The sequence below is a fragment of the Rhea americana genome, unplaced genomic scaffold (assembly GCF_003343005.1).
Source record: "Rhea americana isolate MKP2758 unplaced genomic scaffold, rheAme1 scaffold_71, whole genome shotgun sequence".
Lineage (NCBI taxonomy): Eukaryota > Metazoa > Chordata > Aves > Rheiformes > Rheidae > Rhea > Rhea americana.
The window spans coordinates 2,757,880-2,770,107 of record NW_028186879.1 but is presented as its reverse complement, the minus strand read 5'-3'; the positions used below and the strand labels follow the sequence as shown (position 1 = coordinate 2,770,107).

Sequence of the window (12,228 nt, the reverse complement as noted above, 5' to 3'; positions counted from 1 at the left end):
TTTTTTCCCTGAGGGTGTGAGGAAGAGAAAGTTTTCCACCAGTTTCACTGAGCTGAAATGGATCAGCATACGACAGGCTTAAGCAGATGTTGGGCTGCCAGCACCTGGAAGGGAACAGGAACACAGGATCTCATAGCTAGGCAGGAAAATGACTACAGTAAAGAGCCACTATGTCCACTGACTCCTGTAGAACTGCAGCTTCACTTGGCAAAAGACCTCTCTGAAAATCTTGCCAAAAGTAGGAGTAAAACCCAACTGAGTACCTCTTGAATATCATATGTACGTATAGTGCTTCACAGAGTACTAAAATATCTTCTGCATTAGGTATAATTCAGTACAGGATGAAAAAAAATGAGAGAATCACAGGCTATGCTAGTGAGTAGCTGAGTTACACTTTTATGGTTTGATCACCCTGAAGCTAGCTAGAATCTTAGTGAGTTCGGTGACTTATACTACATCCATAATTACTTACAAACCTTGTTTATGCCTGTTTTCTTCCTCACTGTAGTACAGCTTGAGGCAGTGTCTAGAGTGAGGTTTGATGAACTTTTAACTACAGATAATTAAATAGCAACTCAGAATATTATCATTGAAGCCCTGATCCTCTACAGACTAATGCACATGCTCAACTTTACTATCTACAACTTGAGGAAGATATTCAATGCATAAAGTTAAAATATGGCTCATCTTTCCAGTGTAAAGATCCTATAATTTCTAATTTACAGATTTATTTAGTGCAAATCACTGAGTGTGGTAAAAATATTGTGTTTGGAAACATATAGTTACCTTCTTGAAGACTAGTCACAGTCTTCATGCTTGCTTTTCTCCCCCTCCTTTAGATCAATGGATATCTTGGATAATTTTCATATACATGTTTTTAGGTCAGGAATAGTGGCTGTGGTTTATGCTCCTGAATTTCCTTTGCTAAGTTGGTAAATTGGTAGAGCATGATCCTGGTTGAGAATCATTAATGGATCTGAAGGAAATGTTTTGGAACAAATTATAACAGTATCAAGACACACTGAAACTACTACGTGGTAAAGAGAGTCCTGTATTTAATTCATTGTCTTGTCATCCCAGTTCTCTGTTATTGCAATATCTTCTCCATCTATAGTATGAAGTTTTAAGACCTCTGAGAGACTGTTCTTTATAATGGTGGAACTCAGGCACAATGTAAATATCTGCCAGAGACTCCTTAAAAGGCATTTCTGATGGTTTTTGGAATTATGAGTTGACAGTTTAGTTAGCAGAAATAGATTACAAGAACTGTTTTGCGTTGTGGCAGCCTTTGTGTTTTCAATCTGTATGTTTCAGAGATCCTTAAAAGTTCATACAAACATCTCCTTGCCACTTTTCTTTTAATAACAACTATCAATTACCTGAACACTTTTAAGTTCCTACAGATACTCTTCTCAAGCCAGAAGTGAGGTCTTTTCCTTTAAAAATGTTTAGTAAAGCTTTGGTAACTAAAATTAGTTTAAGTCATAGTTCAATAAGATGCAGCCTCGGGGTTAAGTATTACTCACAGCCTTATTTGATACAGCTTGCAGCCACATAGTTGGTTGATTTTATGTTATTATTGCTTATTAATAAGCATGTGTTGTAAGGCTTATTTGGCTGTCAGCAAGGGGAAAATTTTCTTCTTGTGGCTTAAATAATGTAAGCCATATTGTGGAAGAGGGCAGAGAAAGGGAAAAAGAAACAAGAGTAAAAAATGAATTGAGGGTAAGTCTCAACTGTGGGACCTGGGAATGCTTCCAGATGCGTGTCCTGGGTACATGTTAATATAAAAAATGTTGCCACAACCTGTTTTTTACTGGTAGCGAAGCTGAAAATATGGGTGGAAAGGGAGAGATAGCATAGTCCCACCGGTCATCCAGTCTGGACATTTGAGGAACAGTGCTGCAGGAGTTAGTATCTTTTTGAGAGGTGCCAGTACCACAGCTGTTGAATCAAGCTTAGTGTTAATGATTATTTGAAAGAAAGATGACCTACTTGATTAGTGAGGTATTTTAGTTAAGTTCTTTAGAAGATACACTCTCACAAGTTAATTTGAAATATAAGATTCTGAAGTGCATCAAGAAAGTTCTAGTTTTTCCTCTGGTGCTACTTTTGTTCCCTGGTTTAGAAATGTAAGCTTCTGCGGTTTGCTACTGGTAGTCAGAAAGCTGTTCAGACAGAAACTGTGTTATAAAGTTCTTGAGGGGGTCTTTGAAATAAAATCTCTCCTTGGATATGACAGCCATAATTTGGCTGTTTTTAATTTATTTAGGAGTGAGTAGGTGGCTAATCAGTTCGTTTTAGGGTTTTATTTTCTTGTATAGTTAGTATTCCTTATGGCTCACCATTGCTATTATTTATCTAGACCATCTGACTGATACCTCTGCTTGTGATCTTAATTTTTTTCGTACTTTGAAGTGAATTTATACATTATACATTTAAGTGACCTTATGAAAATGTAGCAAGGTGTTGGATAATATGAATCGAGCCTTATATGGTGATTTTGTTAATTCATATCTGCAGGCCGTGCATAGTGTGTAACATTGGTGGGTCCCTTTTTTCCTTGGAAAAGGAAGAGCTGGAGAGGGGTTGTTGGATTATTAAAACATTGTTCCGTTAATCCATTTTTACTGTTTTGCTATTCCACAGAACGGAACAGAATACTCTTGTTTTCTGAAGATTTTGTCACATACCATRTTAAAACATTGCTTTTTGAATGTTCTTCTGTATGATTAATTAAATTAACGATTCTATGAGTGATTTCACTCCTGTGAGCTGGAGGCTATTTTGAGCATTTTAACCAGAAATTGTTGACATCTGGTCCATTACATACTGTTAGGGGTGATAATTACTTTGTATTATCGTGTTTCTTTTAGGAGAGTTTAGTAGATTAGACGAATTTTTGTTTTTAAGACCTATAAATAAGCTTGGATAATATAAATTCATCATGCTTTTTCCTATGTTGTATTCTATACAGAAAATAAGATACTGGTTTCTGCCTGTGTTGAAATCTCCAGATGTGTTTATTTCTTACGTGAATATAAAAATCTAATGGATATGTGTTTTGACTAATAGATTTAGAATTTCTCTTAAGTTTACCTTAGATCTTTTACTGTATTTATTTATCTATTGTACTTCTACTGGAATAGAGAGCCAGGGTTTTGGAATCTAAATCTTGCATTTTCTGTTAGTAGTCTCATCAAGACACATTTTCATATACAAAACTGAAAACAGTTTGCATTTGTAGAGTATTTTAACATACTGTTTAAGTCTCTGAACAATTTTTTTAAGAAAAATAACTGCTTTGTCATTACGTATTATTCCTATATCTTCTAGATTTTATAGGAAAACTAAGCTTGGAGGCTTTCAAGACATGGAGTGTGTGCCTTGTGGTGATCCTCCTCCTCCCTATGAACCTCACTGTAAGTGCTCTTTATCTCCTGTTGAAATGGGATTAACTTTTTTGCTTTAAAATATTTTCTGTTTTAACTTGAGTGCTTGGCAAAAATGACATTCAGGCAAGTGAATGAGCCTTTGTTAGTGAAAAATTTTCTCAATGCATTTGAGCACTATCATTACAAAGTTCCCTCATATGACCAGTCCCTTCAAAATAAACTACCCTCTGTCATACCACGTGATAAAGGAGTCTTAAGTCCTCTTCCGATCCTCTCATTAATTTTAATTTCTGTTTTCCTTTAATGCTAACAGAAAGTTAGTTTTATTAGGCTCTTGTCAGTCTGGCCCGGTTTAGTATAAATTCCTTTCTGATACCCCAGAAGTGTTATTTGTCAGTGCCTTTAAAAATAACTTCTGTGATAAGGTTACAGGGAGAGAGAACAATATTGATAAACATATTTACAGTGCCATCAGTGCCATATATGTAAAAAGGAAATTGACAATCAGTTCATCCCTTCCTTTTTGGCCAATGAGAAGGTAAGAATCTATGTAAAAGGAGGGAGCATCTTTTTTTGTTCCCCAACAGTCTTTAGTCTTTTTCCAAGACTTTTGATTGTCTGTGTCCAATCACATTTTTCATCGCATAAAATGAGTAAATTGTTCTTGTTGCATTGCTATCTAGTTTATAGTATGAAAAATAAAACTGATTCTGCATAACCTTGTGGAAAACCTGTATATGTTTTTTTTTGTTTATTTCTGTAACTGTAAAGTTATGTTTTGGGGAGTATTTTTTCCTCTTCCAAACAGATAGAAAATCATTTATAGAAAAAATGAACCATTAAGTTTCTAAAATGCTTCATGTTACTTAACTAATAAAAACACAGTTTATTGTAAACATTCTTTTTTAATTTTGCATAATTAAAATATAATAATTTATATGCAATTTTGCATTAAATACAATCATATTTTAAATAGTTTTACATTAGATTAAATTTAATTCTCCAGCATTTCCTATATTGCATGGTCATTTTTCAAATGAGCCAGACTTCTTTATTCAGCTTCTGTTCTAGTTTTAGGGGCTTTTATTCAGGTGGAAAAATAAACTGACAAAAACAGATTCTTGCACAGTATATTTAAAAGATATAACAAATGTGGCTTCGTTTGTATTTCTTCTATGGTTTGAGAGATTTTCATTATATCTCTCTGAATCAGAATAATTTAATTTTTTTAAAGATTGAAAACTATTAAGTCAGACATCTATAACAAAAAGAATAAACCAAATATAAGTTGTTTTTGGAGTAGTAAATCCTGCCCAAGTATGATGTAGATCTAGAAAGTAAATTTGAAAATTTTCAACTAGTTCTGTAATGCAGAGAATTTGTTACGTTAAGATGTTTAAAGAAAGTGTATTCTTCATAACTAACACTGTGAGTTTTGATGCCAAGAATGAAATGCTGATCTTGATTCATTGGAGCAAGTCGCTTCAAATTCAGTGAAGTTGTAGAAAGTAGTTCAAGACTGTCTGATCCTCAACAAGCAATTTTATCTGTACATTTATTTTAACTCCCTTAAATGATCAAGTTAAATATTTACCCCTTTCATTTGCTTTTACTATATTTTTGTCTACAGAAAGGAAATATTGAATAATGAAATGAGAAATGCAACAGTGTTATTCTGACCTAGATCTCTAACTCATAAATTAATTTTATGCAACTTTTACTTTCTTCCTGGTTGCTCTGTTCTTGTATGAAAGCATGTTATTCAAACATGAATTCTACCCTTTGGAGTAATCTACGTGGATAAGAGGAATAACTTCCCTTTTCTTTCATCTCCAACTACAGTTAGTGACTTGTATACATATTTCCATTGTTTGCTGAGAGTCGCTCAGCATCCACAACATTCGAAGCTCTTAAGTAAAAGATCAAAATTGGAAATATAATAGATTAATTCTGGGGGAAGCTTACAAGTAATCACAAAATTTGAAAAAAAAAAGATGACCAGATCTTTTTGCACTATTTAGTTAGTAGTGCTTTTGCTTTTGTAATTGAGCCTGAACTTGAATCCTAAATTAAAAAGGTTAGGAAGCGCATACTAACTCTAAGTGAGCAATACAGTCACCATAGAAAAGAGTATTTTCTTTGGCATGAGCTGCAATGGTAAATCCGTATTTTAATTAAAAACTCTTTTTTCCCTAATCTCATGGCTTTGACAAAACCTATGACTAAATAACAGGATAAATGCCAGCAGTTACTTTTTTTCATATTTCTGGTGGCAAATTATAAGAATTGGCAGGTGAGTACTTGTAGCTCTTACAGAAGCAATAATAAAAATAAGATTGAAATCATTAAAATATTCTTTATTTGCACTCGATTCAACCATTAAAATCTTAAATAACTTAAATCCTACCATGAGATACAATTAGTGAGTGGCACTGGTTTTCAGAAGGATTTCATTAGGGATCTGTATATTGGTTCTTCAGTGACTCTAACAAAAGCTGTCTCAGTTTGGGAAAATATCTGCCATCCTCAGAGCAGTGTAGGAGGTTACTCCTAGAATAACAGGTAAATAAACTGATACCTGTTTATGAGAGTTTTGCTTATCATCAAATATGGAGAAATTTTTAAATTTTAAGAATAATAGAAAAAAATGTTTCTATATGGAAGAATTAATGTATAGAACACAAGCTTTTTCCACCTAATGATTAAAATGTTTGCTGTTTATTTAATAATTAATATATTTAATGTATAAGATATTTAACATAGCGATAATAGAAGTTAAATGGAGACAGACCATTGAGAATGTGGGGCAAGCTTTGAATGATCAGAATGATCTAATTCTTTTTTCTTTCCAGTGTGAAATAAAGACAAATATTAGTGTAGCAAACTCCTGTATTACAGATGAAAAGTTTAAATGTCCTGTTTCAAAGAATGAAATGTCTTGTGAAGTGTATGGCAAGCTTTTATTTGCCTAAGAATACTACCTTAGTGGCACAAAAGTTCACAGCCCCCTACCTGGACTAAGGGTTCATGTTAAAGCTGAGACATGGATGAAGTCTTCTCAGCACTAGTAGCAGTTGATTATTACCCAGTTAGCTATAAATCTAAATACTTGCTTTTATCTTCTTTCTTTTTGTAGGCATTTTAAAACAGATCTGGTTTAAATATTTACTCATGAAAAAAACGAGTTTGTGAATTGCTAAAGGCAAAGTTGAAAGGATTCTATAATGTGCAAGTAGAGAGGCCAGCAGAAATGTTATCACCCTTGTGTAAACTTTAAAGGGGAGACAATGACTTATGTGTGTTTTGGATATTAGAAAATTAAGTACACAATGATATGGTTATATTTTAATATGCTGAGTCCAAGTAAATAAACCATAAATACCGATCTTACATATTTATGCAGCATCTAAACATTAGATTAGGAATTGAAGTATGTTTTTAAAATTCCGTTTATGTTCACTTTCTAAACTGAAGACATCGTTTGCAGGTGAACTGAAGACATTCAGTTTCAACTGAATGATTGGAAAGGAGTTGTCACTCCTTTGAACTGGAAACACAATGAAAGATGGCATTTCTAAGGTAGAAGGTAGCATAGACTGTCCCAAATTTCTCTTCAGCAGAGAAATATTGACTTAGATGTGGTTTGATGATCCTTTTCTTTTCCTCAGCAGCATTTTTGGCTTGCAGAGTTCACTCTCCTGTCTACTTAGGCCAGTGCTATGCTGCCCCAAAAGTTATGCTGAACCTGTTCATGAAACTGTTTGGTAAATTGTGAATCCATCCATGATATCAAAAAATAAAATAACTACCTCTTTAAGGTTATTTTTAAATCTAATCCATTTGTTAGCCCCAACATATTTGTGCTGGCCCAATTGAAGGACTGGTGTGGGAAAGCTGGCATAAGGAGCAGGAGAATTTTCTTAAATTATCTTCACTTCTTTTGAGCAAGCATTGGGTTTTCAACTAGTCTTAGCAAATAAATAATATGAGAAACCATACTCCTTTCTTTGATCGAAAGATGATAATGGATTAAAATTAAGCAATAAGATGGATTTATTAGCTTACTCAAATCAACTATTCCTGTGAGGAGTTCCTGTTGTACTATTCAGTTTAAAAGGCAGATCTGAATTTGCATCATTAGAACTGTTTAGCATCTGAATAGGCTTTCTAGTGAGCAGAAGAAACCCCTGACTTCAAAATTTTTCAAGCTGTGTTTTGAGTATAGTTCCTATGTAGGTCATACTTCCACATTAATATTCCTTTCTGGGCCAGTTTAGCATAACTGCTCTTCCTCTATAGACAAATTCAGTCTTGAATTTGGCCATATAAACAGTTAAATTGGAATAAGTTCAGAGATTGGGAGGAAAGGAAATCACGCTTGAGCATTTTCAGCAAARCTACCACCAAAGAAGTAGCAGCCTGGTCATTTTTTTCTGCAATTTTATGCATCGTTATATTAAGGAAGCAGGGTATGTCCAACCTAAGTCATTTTTTTTTCTCCAGGAGTTCTGCTACTCTCCATAGCATCAAACAGGGAGTATGGGAAGCCAGGGGTGGTGTGGGGGAGGAGATACCATTCTGAATGAAGCTTGGGAAACCAGCCTCTACATGTTTCAGGAAATAAACACATTCTTTGCTTCAATGAAGCAGAAATGTTTTGTTGAATAAGTCACAGCAGTGGAAATATCCACAGTTTAAGAGTGTAACATCATGTGCGTTTGAAGTAAACCTGCACTAAGGTCTGAAAGTGCTACTAATTTTGCCACSAGCCATTTTTTGAAATACTGATTTCAGTGATAGTGCTTTAGATATAAAGAATATCTCAAACTAATACAAACTTCAAACTAGAAAGCAAACAGTTTTTTCCTGAGGATAAGGAATAAAAGTAATGATTGCTGCTTGTTGCAGACAAAGTACATAGATTATAGTGAAGATATTACATTTTGATGTGAGGTATTCATATATTCTTTAAGTTTTGTTTCTTTAATGAACCTCTACAGCATTTTGACCGCTTCCACTTGAGGTTGATCTGTAAGTTCCCTTTACGATCTTTCTTTTCTTTCTTTTTTTTTTTTTTTTTAGTTTCCTTCTGTATATTCACAGAATTGTATTTCAGAGAATTAAATATAGGTGTCCTAATCTGGAGCTGAATCTCAAAGTATCTACAAGATACTTTGCTTCACTAATGAAAGGTACTATTTAAGGAATGAAACCTAGTGGTATTTCCTTCTTCCTGATGATAAAGACAGCTAGTAAAGGAAAAATAAGATTTAGCTATTAATTTATATTTACAAAATTAGGATCTGTGATTTTTTTGTAAACTTTCATATGAGTATACTGGATGTTTGCATTTTACAGTGAATATATCTTCACAGCAAAATCAACTCAGGCAGCAGCACAGAAGATAAAAAGCTAGAAACTACAGTCTGTAAGGAAATACTGTAGGGTGACCAAATACATGATAAAAGTAATCATGTTGGAGGATGGGGGAGCCTACTGGCTACATATGTGTTCTGGAAAATACTTTTTCCAGTGGTAAAAGAGGGAAATTCTCACCCTTTCAGCTTTGTTGGTGGTTTTTTGCCTTATTTTATTAGCCCTATCTATAGCATTTTAACTTGAGGGTAGTTCTGGGATTCTGTTCAATTCCACTGTAGTTCCTCTGTTTGCATAAAGGAATTGCCATTTTCTAGTATCATTTTCTTTTTTCTGTTTACAGAAATTTGTACTTTAAATGCTGTCAGACTCCAGATAATGTTTTGCCAGCCATCAAGGTATTCTGTATTTTTTGTTTAGTTGCTTTTATTAGTAAACTTTATATTACTAATGTAAAGTAGCCTTTAGGCACTATCATGTACTTACTAGGCAACTAGCAACTGAAAGTACATGACAAGTGAAAGCAATCTTAATTTTTTGGTTCTATTCCAATATATATGTCCTTATTTCAGTATTTTTCCTGGTTGGGGATTACATCATGGCATCTCCTCAAAGTCTTTTTTGTTATGTTGGAAACTGCWATAGAAAGCAGCTGGAATATTGTATAAACCTTTCAGAAAAGTCCTAAAGACTGATAACTAAAGCTAAATAGAGCTAATAGCATCACTAGTCTATAAATATCGGTACTTTTTTATTACAGAGACATTAGCTTTCCATCATCTCATTACTGAAACACTTTTGTAAATATGAAATAAGTCCATCTGATACTTTCCATATGTGACCTGATGGTAGAGCAGCTTCAGGAAGTCTGAAACAAATTTGACTAGGTGTTTCAGAGACATGAGAATTACTATTCATGTCTTATAAAGTTTTATTACATTTTTATTTCTTTCACTCATCATTGATCAGAGACTTAACCTAGAAAATCTAAATGTTTTCATTTTCTTGATCTTGATAATAGCTGATGCTTCTGACTCACTGGGGAAAGGTTTGTGCATGACTTAAAGCAAGCAGCTCCTTTTCTCCCTATTCTGAATTTGCTTTATATCTTGGGTTCCCCTCCTAAAATAAGAAGTTGCAAATGAAGAGGCAGCAGATTTTTCCTTCATGTAGTAATACAGGCATGATCACTGTGATGTGTTACAATAGTTTTGAAAGATTACTTTATGAAGAGGAAATTTAGATTCATTGCATAGTTTATCCCTTTACAGAACTTTCTCTTTGCCTAGGCAAAGGCATGAGAGAATAGCTTTTTTTTTTTGATACACATTCCCAACGTATTTTTACTAAACAGTGTTATTTGTACCTCTCATTTCTGTGCCTGTAACTATAAAAGAACTTTAGTTACTTATAGATAAGTATACTATACTATAGTATAGTTACTAAATATGCATTATAGTTAACAGATGGAACTGGGCAAAAATAATAATTCCACTTATTTCTATCTACCACTGCCTTGACTTACTGAAAAAAAGAGAGGAAAGTGCACCAAAACACACTGGAAAAATAAATTTTCCATAGAACGTAATTTAGTTTAATAATATAAAAATGACATTTTATTTTTAAAACATTCAAGAAAGCATCACAAGTTGCCTTTTTGTTTTTACCTTTGAAAAATTTGTTCTACTCAGTTCACTTTTTACAGTGGAAAATGTATTTAATCAGAAAAAATTCCAGTCATTTCTAATACAACTCAGCTCTGCAAAACTGTAGTTGTCAGAGCTGTCCTAATTAATTGATTCACTTACTAGTAACTTTGCAGAATGGAAGTACTCAATATATCATTTCTACTCTGTTATGAAAGATTTTTGTTATCATTTGAGTCTAAAGTAAAATGGAAGTGGCTTGAACAATTTCAGCAATTGTAATGAGTGCTTGAAATTTTCTGATTCTCATCAAAACTCTTATAATGGTAAGAAGCAGAGTCACTTTATTTTGTGCTTGCTACCTCACCTCTAACCTACATATATTCTTTTGCACATTGAAATTTTATTTCTTCAAGTGATTTAACACCCAGTTCAAAGCACCAGGCTAAAAGAGCTAAGGCAATACTAAATGCTTTTGAAAGCAATCACTATATCCTTGGTATAGGCAGCATTAGCTTACTCAGGTTTTTAGAAGTACTTAAGGCTTAAATATCCAAGAAGACCTAGGAACTTGCCTCCAGGAGTTATAACCTCAAACGTCCTTCTCAATAGGCACCTAATTTTGCAAGCACTTAAAATCTTTGGGGACATACAGCCAGTTTTGGACTATGGTTTCCATGAGTATTTCAGTGTTTCTGGGTCAAGGTGGCCTGGACACATTGCAGCTTCGCATTAGGTAGAAGGCTTGTTGTTTACCTGCTTTCCCCTAGCTGCCACAGAAAGGAAATCTAGGTGCATGGGTTAGACAGGACGCTCTCAGTAAGTTCCCATTTGGAGGAGACAACCCCATTCTGTATCATAGTCTATCCAAGAGATAGTGTAATCAGAATTTAATGCAGSCCATATACAATTCTGTTTCTTCAGTGGTCATTCTGAAACGTTTATAGCATTGAGTAGCTGCATGCTCAGCTGGCACTTAAGCCATCAGGATTTATGAATTAATCAGTCCATCACCCATTTCTGCAGGATCTGATTTACTGTGTCTTTTGATGCCAAATTTAGCAAATCAAGCTGGRTTACTGTCTGGGAATCCTTTTCTTAATAACTTTTTGAATACAGAAAAAGTCCAGAGTTCTTTTCTGTTCATGTTGACTAATTGGGTATTTTCTTCTTGTCCTCTCTGATTCCTACCTCACTAGTAGGTTCTCAGCATTATGCACACAATCTAGATGATGCAGTGCTTAGCACTGCAGGACTCTGTCTCTTATCATCCTAATTTCAAGCTATGTCACATTAATAGTCTTAATAGAGCACAATTGTTCTAAGATAACTTCTTAAGGTAATGACATTATTGATATTTCTCTCGTTCTTAGTGCAACCACAAGTGATGGTTAAATAATAAAATCCAATCTAATACTCATATCAATTCAAAAAGAAGGGGAAAATATCTATTCTTGCTGATTGAGTATGCTAATAAAAATGTATCACTAAGAGACTGTTCTCTTGTTGAATAGAAATTATCATTTTTCAAGGAAATTGAGAAACCATTCATTTTATCACGGTAATTATAGCATATGATTTTTCTTTTAACAAAACAAGGTTTGTTAGAATGATTCACATGCATTCCATAATTAAGTTTATTCAAATGGATTGTGAAAATTTCTGTAGCTTAGAAAGTTTCACAGTGGATAGATTTTTGTATGTGAAGTCTGTCTGGTTGCACACAGAGATATTTGCAAAAGAATTTTCTTTCATGGCAGATGAGCATTGTTTTGGAGAATTTTTTTTTTCCTTCCTATAGAGTATTTTAC

General features: G+C 33.8%; 1 protein-coding gene across 3 annotated transcripts in view; it reads left to right on the top strand.

Moving 5' to 3' along the window:
* The window catches only part of TNFRSF19 (TNF receptor superfamily member 19), a 65,422-nt gene that overhangs the window by 28,881 nt on the left and 24,313 nt on the right, over positions 1 to 12,228 (top strand). For all 3 annotated transcript variants that reach the window (XM_085321753.1, XM_085321754.1, XM_085321755.1), the window contains one exon: positions 3,337 to 3,422. In XM_085321753.1, coding sequence (XP_085177879.1) covers positions 3,337 to 3,422 — 86 coding nt within the window. The remainder of the gene's footprint in view (positions 1 to 3,336; positions 3,423 to 12,228) is intronic.